Source organism: Cherax quadricarinatus, unplaced genomic scaffold (genome assembly GCF_038502225.1).
Source record: "Cherax quadricarinatus isolate ZL_2023a unplaced genomic scaffold, ASM3850222v1 Contig26, whole genome shotgun sequence".
Taxonomy (NCBI): domain Eukaryota; kingdom Metazoa; phylum Arthropoda; class Malacostraca; order Decapoda; family Parastacidae; genus Cherax; species Cherax quadricarinatus.
In genome coordinates this window covers 341,417-359,836 of record NW_027195052.1, presented here as the reverse complement: position 1 = coordinate 359,836, position 18,420 = coordinate 341,417, and the positions used below count along the sequence as shown (strand labels likewise).

Genomic DNA, 18,420 nt, shown 5'->3' with positions numbered 1-18,420 from the left:
ACCAAGGCAGGGTGGCCCGAAAAAGAAAAACTTTCACCATCATTCATTCCATCACTGTCTTGCCAGAAGGGTGCTTTACACTACAGTTTTTAAACTGCAACATTAACACCCCTCCTTCAGAGTGCAGGCACTGTACTTCCCATCTCCAGGACTCAAGTCCGGCCTGCCGGTTTCCCTGAATCCCTTCATAAATGTTACTTTGCTCACACTCCAACAGCACGTCAAGTATTAAAAACCATTTGTCTCCATTCACTCCTATCAAACACGCTCACGCATGCCTGCTGGAAGTCCAAGCCCCTCGCACACAAAACCTCCTTTACCCCCTCCCTCCAACCCTTCCTAGGCCGACCCCTACCCCGCCTTCCTTCCACTACAGACTGATACACTCTTGAAGTCATTCTGTTTCGCTCCATTCTACATGTCCGAACCACCTCAACAACCCTTCCTCAGCCCTCTGGACAACAGTTTCGGTAATCCCGCACCTCCTCCTAACTTCCAAACTACGAATTCTCTGCATTATATTCACACCACACATTGCCCTCAGACATGACATCTCCACTGCCTCCAGCCTTCTCCTCGCTGCAACATTCATCACCCACGCTTCACACCCATATAAGAGCGTTGGTAAAACTATACTCTCATACATTCCCCTCTTTGCCTCCAAGGACAAAGTTCTTTGTCTCCACAGACTCCTAAGTGCACCACTCACTCTTTTTCCCTCATCAATTCTATGATTCACCTCATCTTTCATAGACCCATCCGCTGACACGTCCACTCCCAAATATCTGAATACGTTCACCTCCTCCATACTCTCTCCCTCCAATCTGATATTCAATCTTTCATCACCTAATCTTTTTGTTATCCTCATAACCTTACTCTTTCCTGTATTCACCTTTAATTTTCTTCTTTTGCACACCCTACCAAATTCATCCACCAATCTCTGCAGCTTCTCTTCAGAATCTCCCAAGAGCACAGTGTCATCAGCAAAGAGCAGCTGTGACAACTCCCACTTTGTGTGTGATTCTTTATCTTTTAATTCCACGCCTCTTGCCAAGACCCTCGCATTTACTTCTCTTACAACCCCATCTATAAATATATTAAACAACCACGGTGACATCACACATCCTTGTCTAAGGCCTACTTTTACTGGGAAAAAATTTCCCTCTTTCCTACATACTCTAACTTGAGCCTCACTATCCTCGTAAAAACTCTTCACTGCTTTCAGTAACCTACCTCCTACACCATACACTTGCAACATCTGCCACATTGCCCCCCTATCCACCCTGTCATACGCCTTTTCCAAATCCATAAATGCCACAAAGACCTCTTTAGCCTTATCTAAATACTGTTCACTTATATGTTTCACTGTAAACACCTGGTCCACACACCCCCTACCTTTCCTAAAGCCTCCTTGTTCATCTGCTATCCTATTCTCCGTCTTACTCTTAATTCTTTCAATTATAACTCTACCATACACTTTACCAGGTACACTCAACAGACTTATCCCCCTATAATTTTTGCACTCTCTTTTATCCCCTTTGCCTTTATACAAAGGAACTATGCATGCTCTCTGCCAATCCCTAGGTACCTTACCCTCTTCCATACATTTATTAAATAATTGCACCAACCACTCCAAAACTATATCCCCACCTGCTTTTAACATTTCTATCTTTATCCCATCAATCCCGGCTGCCTTACCCCCTTTCATTTTACCTACTGCCTCACGAACTTCCCCCACACTCACAACTGGCTCTTCCTCACTCCTACAAGATGTTATTCCTCCTTGCCCTATACACGAAATCACAGCTTCCCTATCTTCATCAACATTTAACAATTCCTCAAAATATTCCCTCCATCTTCCCAATACCTCTAACTCTCCATTTAATAACTCTCCTCTCCTATTTTTAACTGACAAATCCATTTGTTCTCTAGGCTTTCTTAACTTGTTAATCTCACTCCAAAACTTTTTCTTATTTTCAACAAAATTTGTTGATAACATCTCACCCACTCTCTCATTTGCTCTCTTTTTACATTGCTTCACCACTCTCTTAACCTCTCTCTTTTTCTCCATATACTCTTCCCTCCTTGCATCACTTCTACTTTGTAAAAACTTCTCATATGCTAACTTTTTCTCCCTTACTACTCTCTTTACATCATCATTCCACCAATCGCTCCTCTTCCCTCCTGCACCCACTTTCCTGTAACCACAAACTTCTGCTGAACACTCTAACACTACATTTTTAAACCTACCCCATACCTCTTCGACCCCATTGCCTATGCTCTCATTAGCCCATCTATCCTCCAATAGCTGTTTATATCTTACCCTAACTGCCTCCTCTTTTAGTTTATAAACCTTCACCTCTCTCTTCCCTGATGCTTCTATTCTCCTTGTATCCCATCTACCTTTTACTCTCAGTGTAGCTACAACTAGAAAGTGATCTGATATATCTGTGGCCCCTCTATAAACATGTACATCCTGAAGTCTACTCAACAGTCTTTTATCTACCAATACATAATCCAACAAACTACTGTCATTTCACCCTACATCATATCGTGTATACTTATTTATCCTCTTTTTCTTAAAATATGTATTACCTATAACTAAACCCCTTTCTATACAAAGTTCAATCAAAGGGCTCCCATTATCATTTACACCTGGCACCCCAAACTTACCTACCACACCCTCTCTAAAAGTTTCTCCTACTTTAGCATTCAGGTCCCCTACCACAATTACTCTCTCACTTGGTTCAAAGGCTCCTATACATTCACTTAACATCTCCCAAAATCTCTCTCTCTCTCCTCTGCATTCCTCTCTTCTCCAGGTGCATACACGCTTATTATGACCCACTTCTCGCATCCAACCTTTACTTTAATCCACATAATTCTTGAATTTACACATTCATATTCTCTTTTCTCCTTCCATAACTGATCATTTAACATTACTGCTACCCCTTCCTTTGCTCTAACTCTCTCAGATACTCCAGATTTAATCCCATTTATTTCCCCCCACTGAAACTCTCCTACCCCCTTCAGCTTTGTTTCGCTTAGAGCCAGGACATCCAACTTCTTTTCATTCATAACATCAGCAATCATCTGTTTCTTGTCATCCGCACTACATCCACGCACATTTAAGCTTCAGGATGTACATGTTTATAGAGGGGCCACAGATATATCAGATCACTTTCTAGTTGTAGCTGCACTGAGAGTAAATGGTAGATGGGATACAAGGAGAATAGAAGCATCAGGGAAGAGAGAGGTGAAGGTTTATAAACTAAAAGAGGAGGCAGTTAGGGTAAGATATAAACAGCTATTGGAGGATAGATGGGCAAATGAGAGCATAGGAAATGGGGTCGAAGAGGTATGGGGTAGGTTTAAAAATGTAGTGTTAGAGTGTTCAGCAGAAGTTTGTGGTTACAGGAAAGTGGGTGCGGGAGGGAAGAGGAGCGATTGGTGGAATGATGATGTAAAGAGAGTAGTAAGGGAGAAAAAGTTAGCATATGAGAAGTTCTTACAAAGTAGAAGTGATGCAAGGAGGGAAGAGTATATGGAGAAAAAGAGAGAGGTTAAGAGAGTGGTAAAGCAATGTAAAAAGAGAGCAAATGAGAGAGTGGGTGAGATGTTATCAACAAATTTTGTTGAAAATAAGAAAAAGTTTTGGAGTGAGATTAACAAGTTAAGGAAGCCTAGAGAACAAATAGATTTGTCAGTTAAAAATAGGAGAGGAGAGTTATTAAATGGGGAGTTAGAGGTATTGGGAAGATGGAGGGAATATTTTGAGGAATTGTTAAATGTTGATGAAGATAGGGAAGCTGTGATTTCGTGTATAGGGCAAGGAGGAATAACATCTTGTAGGAGTGAGGAAGAGCCAGTTGTGAGTGTGGGGGAAGTTCGTGAGGCAGTAGGTAAAATGAAAGGGGGTAAGGCAGCCGGGATTGATGGGATAAAGATAGAAATGTTAAAAGCAGGTGGGGATATAGTTTTGGAGTGGTTGGTGCAATTATTTAATAAATGTATGGAAGAGGGTAAGGTACCTAGGGATTGGCAGAGAGCATGCATAGTTCCTTTGTATAAAGGCAAAGGGGACAAAAGAGAGTGCAAAAATTATAGGAGGATAAGTCTGTTGAGTATACCTGGTAAAGTGTATGGTAGAGTTATTATTGAAAGAATTAAGAGTAAGACGGAGAACAGGATAGCAGATGAACAAGGAGGCTTTAGGAAATGTAGGGGGTGTGTGGACCAGGTGTTTACAGTGAAACATATAAGTGAACAGTATTTAGATAAGGCTAAAGAGGTCTTTGTGGCATTTATGGATTTGGAAAAGGTGTATGACAGGGTGGATAGGGGGGCAATGTGGCAGATGTTACAGGTGTATGGTGTAGGAGGTAGGTTACTGAAAGCAGTGAAGAGTTTTTATGAGGATAGTGAGGCTCAAGTTAGAGTATGTAGGAAAGAAGGAAATTATTTCCCAGTAAAAGTAGGCCTTAGACAAGGATGTGTGATGTCACCGTGGTTGTTTAATATATTTTTAGATGGGGTTGTAAGAGAAGTAAATGCGAGGGTCTTGGCAAGAGGTGTGGAGTTAAAAGATAAAGAATCACACATAAAGTGGGAGTTGTCACAGTTGCTCTTTGCTGATGACACTGTGCTCTTGGGAGATTCTGAAGAGAAGTTGCAGAGATTGGTGGATGAATTTGGTAGGGTGTGCAAAAGAAGAAAATTAAAAGTGAATACAGGAAAGAGTAAGGTTATGAGGATAACAAAAAGGTTAGGTGATGAAAGATTGGATATCAGATTGGAGGGAGAGAGTATGGAGGAGGTGAATGTATTCAGATACTTGGAAGTGGACGTGTCAGCGGATGGGTCTATGAAAGATGAGGTGAATCATAGAATTGATGAGGGGAAAAGGGTGAGTGGTGCACTTAGGAGTCTGTGGAGACAAAGAACTTTGTCCTTGGAGGCAAAGAGGGGAATGTATGAGAGTATAGTTTTACCAACGCTCTTATATGGGTGTGAAGCATGGGTGATGAATGTTGCAGCGAGGAGAAGGCTGGAGGCAGTGGAGATGTCATGTCTGAGGGCAATGTGTGGTGTGAATATAATGCAGAGAATTCGTAGTTTGGAAGTTAGGAGGAGGTGCGGGATTACCAAAACTGTTGTCCAGAGGGCTGAGGAAGGGTTGTTGAGGTGGTTCGGACATGTAGAGAGAATGGAGCGAAACAGAGTGACTTCAAGAGTGTATCAGTCTGTAGTGGAAGGAAGGCGGGGTAGGGGTCGACCTAGGAAAGGTTGGAGGGAGGGGGTAAAGGAGGTTTTGTGTGCGAGGGGCTTGGACTTCCAGCAGGCATGCGTGAGCGTGTTTGATAGGAGTGAATGGAGACAAATGGTTTTTAATACTTGACGTGCTGTTGGAGTGTGAGCAAAGTAACATTTATGAAGGGGTTCAGGGAAACCGGCAGGCCGGACTTGAGTCCTGGAGATGGGAAGTACAGTGCCTGCACTCTGAAGGAGGGGTGTTAATGTTGCAGTTTAAAAACTGTAGTGTAAAGCACCCTTCTGGCAAGACAGTGATGGAGTGAATGATGGTGAAAGTTTTTCTTTTTCGGGCCACCCTGCCTTGGTGGGAATCGGCCAGTGTGATAATAAATAAATAAAAAATTGCCAAAAAAGGTGGTAAGGATGATTAAAGTAATTTGTAAGCATTATTAAGTGTATTTTGCTATGACTTGAAGGTTATGGTAACAGTGTTTTCATATTTCTTATTCCTTTACTTTTAAGAAAAGTTATTTTCAAGTACATAAATAGTGCAAAGCAATAACTGACTGAAAGTTACACCACAACTGTATTTATTAACTTTATTTTTATTTTTTCATGACAGTCAACCTTTATGTGTCTGACTGGAACACTGTCCCTGGCTTACTTCATCCACAACTGTGTTGTAACCATCATGCAGGGCAACAGACATCAAGAAAACAATGTGAGATATGTAAAACATATTTATTTTATAATTACAGTATTCTTTCTTTCTTTCAACACACCGACCGTATCCCACCGAGGCGGGGTGGCCCAAAAGGAAAAACAAAAGTTTCTCCTTTCAAATTTAGTAATATATACAGGAGAAGAGGTTACTAGCCCCTTGCTCCCGGCATTTTAGTCGCCTCTTACAACACGCATGGCTTACGGAGGAAGAATTCTGTTCCACTTCCCCATGGAGATAAGAGGAAATAAACAAGAAGAAGAATTAGAAAGAAAATAGAAGAAAACCCAGAGGGGTGTGTATATATATGCTTGCACATGCATGTGTAGTGTGACCTAAGTGTAAGTAGAAGTAGCAAGACGTACCTGAAATCTTGCATGCTCATGAGACAGAAAAAAGGACACCAGCAGTCCTACCATCATGTAAAACAATTACAGGCTTTCGTTTTACACTCACTTGGCAGGACGGTAGTACCTCCCTGGGCGGCTGCTGTCTACCAACCTACTACCTAGGAATTACAGTATTAATATACATAAAATTCAATAGATTTTTTCTTTCATTTTTTTTATATTTACTTAAAATGGTATACAATACGTCATTGTGAAAAGTCAGCTTTTACTATTGTGGTTCACTGTTTTCAAAACATGAAATCTGAAGAATTGAAGGTATGATAATAGTTCTATCCAATCTGTTAAAAGAAAAAATGTTTTATAGATATTTATCCTTGTGAGATTATGTATCTCATAGGAAACTCGAATTCCTCTGTTCATGTCAAAGTTTGGGGATCAGACATAAAATTTGACAATTATTGCAATAAGTAATTAATTATCTCCATGGGGAATTGGAAAAGAGTTCTTCTTCCTTAAGCCATGCGTGTTGTAAGAGGCGACTAAAATGCTGGGAGCAAGGGGCTAGTAACCCCTTCTCCTGTATATATTACTAAATTTAAAAAGAGAAACTTTTATTTTTATTCTTAGGTCACCCTGCCTCAGTGGGATATAGCTAGTTTGTTAAAAAAAAGTAATTAACAAATGGAAATAGCTTATTGTTATAAGTTTGCCTTTGTTTTTTTTTTTCATGGATAAGGGTTCCTATTAGTGATTAAAATCTGATTGTTTCTTTATGCATTGTTTGTTTCAGGTAGATGTTTGCTATTGAAGTTCAGTATCTCCCTGATACTACTCTATGTCTAGTGTTTACCTAAGCTAGGTTATAAACAGAGGAGGTTTCTTGTACACTGAAGTGTGATCTTTGTTTAACCCTTAAACGGTCCAAATAGATCGACGTTCAAATCCATAGTGCTCCAAAAGTAGATCTGTTTTTTTTTACATGTTTTCAAATATAAAAAAAAATGTAAAAAATGTAAAAAAAAAAAAGATGTACATTTTTTTACATACTTACAAATGTTGAAAAAACATATATATACGTTTGGACCGTTTAAGAGTTAAGGATCATCTTGATTATTAGTATAGTATACTATTGATTCATAAAAGAGCAATAAAAGGATAATCTTTAAATCCAACTAAAACATTAAATCCCACAACACTTGTGTTAAGATCAAACAAAATGGAATGTGTGAGGTTGAGTTACCTTGCACACTGGTATCTGGTAAAGTGGGAGATGGATCAGTAAGGCAGGCCAGCTCTATTTCCAAAGGATCCTTGAAGATGCCAAATACAGTAGCAATGTGTACACACATTAAATTTCAGGAAATGTTTATTGTAACTGTTAAATAGTTTTGCAAAATAAACTTGGAAATTGCATGTATAACAGGAACAAATGACATTAGTAGCAGATTTTTGTTTTACTTGCTAGGTACGAGATGTGACTGTTGCCTACGTCTTGGTCGCTGCAACTTATATTCCCATTGGTGTATTTTTCTACTCCACTTTCCCGCTTCCAAAGTATTGTGTTGTTGATGTAAGTTATGTATGCATTTTATATTTGTATCAAATTTATAAATGGGGTTGTAAAAGGAGTAAATGCTAGGGTGTTGGGGAGAGGGGTGGGATTAAATTATGAGGGATCAAATACAAAATGAGAGTTGACACAGTTACTTTTTGCTGATGATACTGTGCTTTTGGGAGATTCTGAAGAGAAGTTGCAAAGGTTAGTGGGTGAGTTGGGGAGCATGTGTAAAGGAAGAAAGTTGAAAGTGAACATAGATAAGAATATCAAACAAAGTAGGTAAAGAAAAATTGATATCAGATTGGAGGGAAGGAGTATGGAAGAAGTGGGAAGGGGAAGAAGGAGAGCCTAGTTAACCAGACTTGAGTCCTGAAGGTGGGAAGTACAATGCCTGCACTTTAAAAGAGGGGTTTGGGATATTTGCTGTTTAGAGTGATATCTAAACTGTTCTACCTGTACACTTCTGCAAAGACAACGGTTATGTGAATGGTGGTAAAAGTGTTTTCTTTTTTTTTTGGATCACCCTGCCTTAGTGGGAGACAGCCACCTTGTTAAAAAAAAAAATAAAATTGCAAGATTGGAGATTTAAAATTAATGAAAAAAAAATTGTCCAAAAATATATTAGTAGTAGTACAGTGGACCCCCGCATAACGATCACCTCCGAATGCGACCAGTTATGTAAGTGTATTTATGTAAGTGCGTTTGTACGTGTATGTTTGGGGGTCTGAAATGGACTAATCTACTTCACAATATTCCTTATGGGAACAAATTCGGTCAGTACTGGCACCTGAACATACTTCTGGAGTGAAAAAATATTGTTAACCGGGGGTCCACTGTATTTGAATAACAATACAGCCTCTGCTCACTTAGTGATGTACTCATTTACCGATGCCACGGACTTATAACCGGCCCTCTGACCAGTATTCATACCTAAATAATGTACATTAGAGCTGATTTCCTCTATTCTGTTTATTTCATTATACAGCACACTACTGTATAAACACATAAAAATATACCAGGAAAGTTATAAATGGTGCAAAGGCGACATTAAAACATTATCAAAGATGGTTGACACAAACTCACTGCTATTATAGTATGCTCCTCACTTAGCGACAAATTCGTTTAACAGTGTGGTCTTAGGAACGGAACTCCGTCGTTAATTGAGGAGAGGCTATATTGAAAGAGTGCAGATGTGTGTAGCATGGGTCGTCAGATTTTCTTTAAATTAATGTTTAGAAAAAGACATACACCATACATGTGTACTACATTGAGTGGTAAGAACATTTTTTTTTTTTTTCCTGCATGCATGCGTGCAGTATGTTCTTTGATTCAGACCAACATTGAGGCTGTTATGAAAGTTCCTGGTTCAGGCATATACAGAATAGAAGTGGTTAGTTGTACTACTAGTTTAATGTGATGCTAATGAACATAGAATAGAATTTAAAAATTTTCAGTATCTCAGATTCTCATTTTCCTTGAAAGTTGGAAATGATGAAAATATTGTTTGGGTAAGTAAATTAACCCTTTGACTGTTTTGGTCATATATATACGTCTTACGAACCACCGTGTTTGACATATATATACTCATAAATTCTAGTGGCTTCAAATGAAACAGGAGAAAGCTGGTAGGCCCACATGTGAGAGAATGGGTCTGTGTGGTCAGTGTGCACCATATAAAAAAAATCCTGCAGCACGCAGTGCATAATGAGAAAAAATAACTCCAACAGTTTTTTGGATTAAAACGCCGACTTTGTGGTGTATTTTCATATAGTATTTATGGTTGTATTCTCGTTTTCTTGGTCTCATTTGATAGAATGGAAAGCATATTATAGAAATAGAGGTGATATTGATTGATTTTACTATGAAAAGAACCTTGAAATGGAGCTCAAAGTAGGGGAAATGTTTGATTTTTGCCAATGTTCAAAAGTAAACAAATGATGTCATTGTTCAATAAATGTCCAACTGACCATTCTAATATGCAGTGATGAATGGGTTGACATTATTTATACAATTATTACAATATTGCAGCAGTCTGCATAACAGTAAATCTCCTATTTTTTGTTTGAATAAAAATTCAAAATAGAAAGCAAGAGTAATATCAGAGGGGCCCAGAGATGTGACTGATGAACAAAGAAAATGTTATTTTAGAGCCAGGAACATCTGCATTGTTCATTCTGGACCCTATTTTGAAATTGGCATATTTTTTAATTTGCTTGAAATTGGCCAAATTGCAAATTTTTGACCACGTTATTGGGTAGTTGAAATTGGTAAATGGGCAGTTTCTTGTGCTCAATCGATAGAACAAGTGGAGTTCTAAATAGCTATGAGTTTGGTCGACTGGAACAATGGAATTAGCCGAAAATAGGGCTCAAAGTGGGCAAAATTGCCGATTCGTAAATATCACCGAGGTCACTAACTTCCCGAGAGTGTAACTCCATAAGTTTTCCATCAAATTTCGTTCTTTTGGTGTCATTCAATCGGGAAAAGATTCTCTATCATTTCATAAGAAAAATCATTTTTTTCTGAAATTTTTGCGACACAAGGAGACACCTCAGGATTTGGGGTCGCGACAGTCAAGGGGTTAAAACTGTAACTACATTCATGTACAGTATTGTTAGAATTTTTACAAGAAATTCATTAGCAGTTAATCAGTGTTCTTCATTACAGAATTTCCTGGATAATTTTCCTCCGCACGATGTGGTGCTGGCGGTAGTCCGTGGCTTCCTCTTCTTCCAGATTCTCACAGTGTACCCCCTACTTGGGTTCTTCATCCGCAACCAACTGTTCACATACTTCATGGGCCCCACCTATGAATACAAGCTGTGGAGGGTTATTGTGCTCAACACCTGCTTGATAACTCTCTCAGTGATGGTCGCTGTCCTCTACCCTAACATTGGTTTCATCATTCGGTAAGTCTGTGCTGCTGATGTTGGTGCAAGCAGCACAGTTTCATGCTGTGTTTTTATTATGGAGAAGTGCTAAACATGTAAGGGTCATGTAGCACCTGGGGAACGAGGGCATGTTTGATTTGAGAAAGGGGGTATAACAATAATAAGTATTATTATTATGCCCCCTGAGGAGGAAAGGGAGAGTGGCTCTAATTTCTAGGATCAAGAGCAGTTCACCAGCATTAAGGGGCATGTAAGTTCCTCTGTCTTCTAATAACATGTTCATTTTTCCACTATAATCTACCGTGTCCATAATTACTATTGCATTTGTTTTGTCTGTTTCATAAGGTGAAGTCTAAGATCTTTCCTTAATTTGTGGTGTAACTTAACAAATCTTGGAGGACAATTGTGTTGCTGTAACACTTAATTTCTGGTGGCCCTCCAGCTGGCAGAGGCCCCTCAGCTGCAGCCCCTAAAGCCCATGCCTTACTCCGTCCCTGTTTGAGCCACAAGCCTGAGGAGATGTACAGTATCTTTATAATTTTTCTTTTTGTCCTCAGGTGGATTGGTGCTATATCTGGATTAGCATACATCTTTGTTCTTCCCTGTGTCACCTACATGGTCGCACTCTACTCAAAAGACCAGCTTCAGTGGTACCAGTTAGTGTTTCATTGTGGCATTATATTATTAGGAATTGGCAATTTTGTTTGTCAGTTCCTTATTAAGTAACTAATGCTAATAAATATTATGTATAAAATTTTGTTGTAAAAGAAAATTTGTATAGCAAATTGAGATCAGCTAAGAGTAAGTTTAGATCTGCCTTGATAACATCACTGCCATGTGCAGTGTTGCTAAAACTTGCCGTTATTATTATTACTCTTATTATGTAATTATTATTATTATTATTCTGGACTCCTGCAATAACATGAGAGGGGTGTCAGCCATAGCTTATAACACATTTTTTTTTTAAATTTATACATTTTTTGTTATAAAAAGTACAGAATATCATTGGCTTTCTTTTCAATGATTACAGCATGCAGAAAACATTATCTTAGACTCGTGTTCAATTTTATTAGCTACTCTCGAACAAAGGTATTTTTATGCTGTGTTCAGTTATATTCTAATATGAAGGATATTGAACTTGCTGTTTTTAGTATTCCATTGTATCTGTTTATTTTGAGCAGATTTCACTACATTTTAGCTGTATGGCTTACATATAGGAAAAACCTAAGGTATATTGTTACTTTTCTTTAACCATATTTGCCAACTCCTACCAAGGTGACCCCAAGAAAGAAAACACATTCACCATCATTCATTCAATAGTTATATTTATTAATTTTATACTTGGCTATTGGCTAGGTATTCATATTGGTAACTACTTTTTAGGTAATTCTTATAGCTGGTAAGAAAGGCCAAGGGAAATCTTACAGTGGTACTGAGGTATAGGGCAACAAATAACACTCATGAAACTCAGATTATTCAGGTATTTCTTGTCATAGACTATTACGTACTGTGTTAATGTATTTTGTTATATATTTAGGTAAACTAGCATTTAAGCTTTGTATTAGGAATGAAGAGGATGATCAGACATATAAATGAGGCAGAGGACATGCACAACAATTATCACAGGTGAGACATGAAGAACACTTTACCAAAGAAGATATAAATTAAGAATGTTCTTTCTGTTGGCTGTTGGCAAAATATACTGTGTATAATGTATTATACATTATGGGACAATAATAACACAAGTATCAGCAGTGTGAAAACGAAAGTTTAGTTTTTATTGTCATTGTAAAATAATTTTGAAGAATATGTACCCTGAGTAGCTCAGGACTCTGGCATAGCACAAATAGAACTTTTTGAAATCCAAATTTCTGAAATATTAGTATCTATGTGAAAATATACATTAGTACATTACATGCAGTGGAACCTCAGTACTCGAACTTAATTTGTTCCAGAAGGCTGTTCGAGTGCTGATCTGTTCGAGTACTGAACGAATTTTTACCAACCAATTTTCTTTTTGGTTGGCTGTTATCACTAATCTTCGTAGGCCCCATGGTGACTTATTTATACAAATAATATAAAAAACTGCCAAAAAATGTGAAGAAACACGAAATACTTTATAACAAAGTTCTGGCAGGTCGTGTTTGTTTGGTTGAGTGCCGAGCAAACTGTTGACTACCAAGCAATTTTTTTTACCCAACAGAGTGTTCAAATACCGAGTTGTTCGAGTATGGAGCTGTTCAAGTACCGAGGTGACCCTTGTATACTGTATATAGTTATTTTATGAAATAACTGATGATATATAATTGATGAGGCATTGGAAATGGTATACAAATGATAAAATTTGGAAGTGAACACAGAAAAACAAGGTGAATGATATTTCATAGAAGTATAGAGAATGATAGGTCAGGATGGGAAGCAGTGTGCAAGAAGGCCATCAATACTTGGGGATGGATATATCAGTAGATTGGTCTCTGGAAATTAAGATAAGTTACAAAATGGAAGATAGTTGAAGGAGTTATGAGGAATTTCTGGAAAGAAAGCTTAGTTTTTAAATTTGTAGTAAGAATATTAGAGATAAGGTGCAGTATAATTTTTGAGATGACTGTGTAGAAAGAGAATTATATTAAAAGAAATGAAGGAATTAAAGACAGGTTATGGTATACAGTAATTCAGAGTGGAAAATAGGTTATTGAGATGGTTTGGTTATGTAGAAGGTATGAGCAAGACAAGCTGGTGAAAAGGATGTACAATGTAGAACTGGGGTTGATGGAAAGAAATGCAGGAGGGAAGTGTGAAAAATAATGCGACAGGTTCGAATAATCTATAGAATTTGATGATTTGTTGAAGCATAAGTTTGGTAATATTTGTGAAGGAGCTCAAAAACTTAAATCCAATACTGGTAAGTTGATTAAGATAAACGTGCAACATTTGTATCTTTTTTTTTTTTTTTTTTGTCTAGAAGAATTGCCAAAGACTTCACCTGCACCATGGTCTTGCTGTGTCAGACATGTAGTGTCGTGTTGTTGATGGTATACAAAAAGGATATCCAAGTGTTGCACATTTGTCTTATTCATATCCATTTTATTTGCGCTTCAAAACCTTTTCACTACAATTTAATCTAACCTAGATAACTCGACTCACGAAATCATAATGACACGATTGCAAACAAACCATACCACGGTCTGGAGTTTTGAGACTGATCGCGGGTTCAAACTCCACCCGTGGTATGGTTTAACCTAAATAACATATATAGAATTTTTTTCTCTCAAAATAGTACTACATTAGAAATCAGAGCTTGCTTTAGAAGGGCGGCGTGTATTATTTGCATTCGTGAAGAAGCTAACCCATGTGAATTGTACTGCGCTACGAGTATGGAAGGTAATCAGGCATAATTCTGTGGATCAGGAATGCTTCACCAGTACCATGGCAAACCCCACGAAGGGAACACTTGCCACCTCATATCACATTCATCGTCTGTTAGCATTGCAGTATGTTTACTATCTACAGGAGGCACTATATGGCAGTAGTGTGTTATGAAAAAATTGCTAAGGCAAGCAAATGAAATTTAGATCTTTTGAAAAAGCTGAGTATTACAACCCAGACACAATAAGGCCTGTTATCCTGGGTATAAAGGGGAGCAAGAAGCAGAACAAACACAGCTGAATGACTTTGAAATATATTTTCCTTCACCAAGAGTGATAGCAAGTATTTGCACTTATGTACACTATATACAGTAGGAAATGTATGTGTAAACACGGTTAGTCAAAGGCAAAGACACAGCCTGGAGACAGAATGGACAACCGTGCTCAACCAGCTCTAGAATGGAAATGACAAGGGTGGACAGGTGAGTGGTGACCACGACACCTCCACAATTGCTAGACTCGCCTTTTCATTGGCTAAATCTAGATACTGATCCGATGATGGGGCCCTGATCATCCGATCCTTAGCATCTGGTTCGCTGGTTAGGGAGGTAGCCTTTTAATGAGGGTGTGTACATGCTCTGAATAAAGGTTGAGCTCTACCTAAGAGTTGGATTGTTGAGAAGAAAGGCGGTCCCATTATACATTGCCATGGTGGCACTTTCTACCTATTGGAGGTGGGAGCCTATTCCTGAGCCCTCTCGGGGTGGGGGTTTGGCATGCAAAGAGTACGTAACCTTTATTCAGAGCATGTACACACCCTCATTAAAAGGCTACTTTCCCAACCAGTGAACCAAATGCTAAGGATCGGACGATCGGGACCCCATCATCGGATTAATATCTAGATTCAGCCAATGAGAAGGTGGGTCTGGCAATTGTGGAGGTGTCATGGTCACCACTCACCTATCCACCCTTGTCATTTCCATTCTAGAGCTGGTTGAACACCGTTGTCCATTCTGTCTCCAGGCTGTGTCTTTGCCTTTGACTAACACTGTTGTACACATACATTTCCTACTGTATATAGTGTACATAAGTGTAAATACTTGCTGTTGCTCTTGGTGAAGGAAAATATATTTCAAAGTCATTCAACTGTGTTTGTTCTGCTCCTTGCTTCCCTTTACACCCAGAATAACAGGCTTTATTGTGCCTGGGTTGTAATACTGAGGTACGAATATTAATATTTGTTTTTATTGATTAATAGTTCAGTGGAATTCCTCTTGACTCTCAAGCAAATGATCCATAATTTTGCTGTAAAATTCTGGCTTGCTCTAAAGATTTTGCAATAATTCCTATTAAGTTGATAAAAAGACAGTGCTTTGAAATATTTTTTGACACTGATAATTGTTAGTGATTTTAATTTGTTTCAAAGCAGAGCAGCTGTTTTACAGATGCAGTCTTTGCTGGAACCATTAATTTCCAAAAAATAGCTTTGTAACTGTAAACCTTTTCCAAGTCATCTAATTTTAAAATATGTTTTCATTTATTTCTTACTCTTACTTCTCCTATCTGTTCTCCATGATTCTTCACATCTTTCTCACTATTTGTTCATACTAAAGGGTAGCTCTCATTCTTCCCTTAAAATCTTATTGACCAGTGTAAGCAAGTGAGATTACTTCACTCTGTAGACAGACCAGCATGTAGACTTGAAATGTAGGTTTTTCAGCTCCTTCTAAAGCCTCTGGAAGGCATTTAATTATCCAGAGAAGAGTCTGCATGTAGCTTTGTACTCACGGTATCAAAGATAGAATTATGAATGTCTGTATTTATATATAAACACATTCCTGTTTATATACTGCACAGTGCACATTTTTACATATGATAAATGTTTAACGTTTGCACATATAAATGTACTGAACATGTATTTATTCTTATTAATGAATGTTTTGTGCATGAATTCATTCCTACATATTGATGTAAATGTATTTATTCTTTCAAACAAATGAACACGCCTTCATTTTTGTTGATTACTGTATCATAAAGAAATGAACTTTTATGCATACTTACATCATACGAATACAGTATACATATTTATCATGTAAATGGCTTTTCACCTCATGTATACTATGTTGATATTAATCCTTTTTCCCCCCCAACAGGTCTGCTCACTCAGTATTACATGTCTTTTGTATATACAGTATCTTTTATTGGTTATTATGTAATGTACATGATACAGAGTGGCCTAAACCTATGAACAAGTTATGATTATCCACAGTTACGAATGCTAATCTGCAGTTACAAACATTTGAGAGACGGTGGGAGACGACCGACTTGTTGAAAAAAAAAAAAAAAAAAAAAAACTATCCTTTGTATTATTTTGTCTGTATTATTCAGAGTCAGAGGTAACTTGTTCATCTGTTAAAACACCAGGAGCAAAATGCATCATTTGTAAGTTAGGACCACCTCCCCATGTGTATGCTGTTTATATTATACATTTGAACAGTGTAATATTATTGATGGTGAAAATGTTTAAACTAGAAATGTGAAATAATAACTTCTGATTTCTGAAATTATAGATTAGTATTTCCACAGTTTGTTTTGATCATTTACAGTAACAGTCTTGCATTGTGACCCCCCTCATCCTCATCAGTGAGGATGAGAGGGATCAGGGCAAGGGTTAATAATGATGATATTTAATTTATGCATTAATTGACCATTTATATTATTCACTTATAGTGTACAGTATTTACTGTACGTGATTATCACCAATGGTTTTTGTATCCAAAATGTTGACCATCTCAAAAATTGGATCTGCATAATCAGTTAAGCTTTCTTTTGTGTGAATAATTGAATCAGTGAGATCCATCTTGATCAGCCCTGGAGTGTATAGATTCAACAGGTACTGTTGAGGTGAAACCAGAATCTTCCTGTGTTGCCTTCCAAACTGTATATTTATTTGTGGTGTTCTGGAAGCAGTTTGTGAGAATTGTCTGTGTATATGTACTGTACATATGAGAAGTGTCACAACTGATCCTTGTCTGCTATGGCATCTACTCTCCCACACTTGGCACACCAAACTAATCCACAGCTTAACTAGTTAACTTACTAAAACTCATGCTAGTCTAAATTAATGATGGGGATATACATGGAAGAGATAGACAGGAAATAATCAGCACACTTCATGAATAGATAATTTTGTGCATTAAGTTGTAAAATGTGTGCTTGAAATTTGCCTTTTTTTAAATTGGTATACCAAGTTAATAATAATGCTTGTTATTAAATGCTGGGAAAGACACTACCAACTTTTATGGCAAACATGATATGTATGCAAGGGATGGGGTTCATCTCTCTGGGGCAGGGGTGGTAGCACTTGCAGACTCGATTGAGAAGGCCATTGGTGAAATGCCTATGATTTTAAACTGATGGAAGATAGAGGTATGGGTGTGTGTGGGAAACAAGCAGGTTGCAACACTAGGGTTGGAAACAGTAAATGTATAAAAGGCATTCAGCATGAAGTTATAAATAAAGACAATAGAACAGGTCAGCAAACAAAGGGGGACAGCAGAGGGCAGCAAGGGAGTAGCTCCCTTAAGGTTTACTATACTAATAGCAGGAGTGTTAGAAATAAGATAGATGAGCTAAGATTAATTGCAAGTGCAGGAAACATAGATATTATTGCTATAACAGAGACCTGGCTCAATCTGAAAGATAGAGAGATGCCCTCTGAATGTCACATACAAGGCTATAAATTATTCCACACTGACAGGGTCAACAGGAAAGGTGGTGGAGTAGCGATGTATGTCAGAGACAATTTAAATTGTTGTGTTAGACAAGATATTAAATTAGAAGCGTCAGCCTCTGAATCTGTTTGGTTACAGCTTCTCGAGGGCCGAGAAAAACTAATTTTGGGTGTGATTTACAGGGCCCCAAATCTTGATAGGGAGTGCAGTAAACTTCTATGGGACGAAATTCGTAAGGCATCTACATACGAAAATGTTGTGCTAATGGGAGATTTCAACTATAGACAGATTGACTGGAGCAATTTGACAGGAAATTTAGAGTCGGGTGACTTTCTTGATACGATCCAGGATTGTTTTTTAAAACAGTTTGTGACAGAGCCAACTAGGGGAAATAACCTCCTTGACTTGGTTCTTGCCAGTAGGGAAACACTAATTAATAATCTTGAGGTTAATGATGAGCTTGGGGAGAGTGATCACAAATCACTCAGTTTTAACATAGCATGGAATTCCCCTAATAATGGCAATCAAGTCTCCGTCCCTGACTTTCG

At 38.0% G+C, this 18,420-nt stretch overlaps 1 protein-coding gene across 10 annotated transcripts in view; it reads left to right on the top strand.

Moving 5' to 3' along the window:
• The window catches only part of LOC128692924 (neutral amino acid transporter 9), a 52,542-nt gene extending 35,986 nt beyond the window's left edge, over window positions 1-16,556 (top strand). For 9 of the 10 annotated variants that reach the window (XM_053782267.2, XM_053782259.2, XM_053782257.2 and 6 more), the window contains 4 exons: window positions 5,876-5,974; window positions 7,790-7,894; window positions 10,550-10,791; window positions 11,331-16,556. In XM_053782267.2, the coding sequence (XP_053638242.1) occupies window positions 5,876-5,974; window positions 7,790-7,894; window positions 10,550-10,791; window positions 11,331-11,499 (615 nt within the window). In that variant the 3' untranslated portion in view covers window positions 11,500-16,556. The remainder of the gene's footprint in view (window positions 1-5,875; window positions 5,975-7,789; window positions 7,895-10,549; window positions 10,792-11,330) is intronic. The other variant, XM_053782264.2, reaches the window with a different exon arrangement.
• The last annotated feature ends 1,864 nt before the right edge of the window (window positions 16,557-18,420 follow it).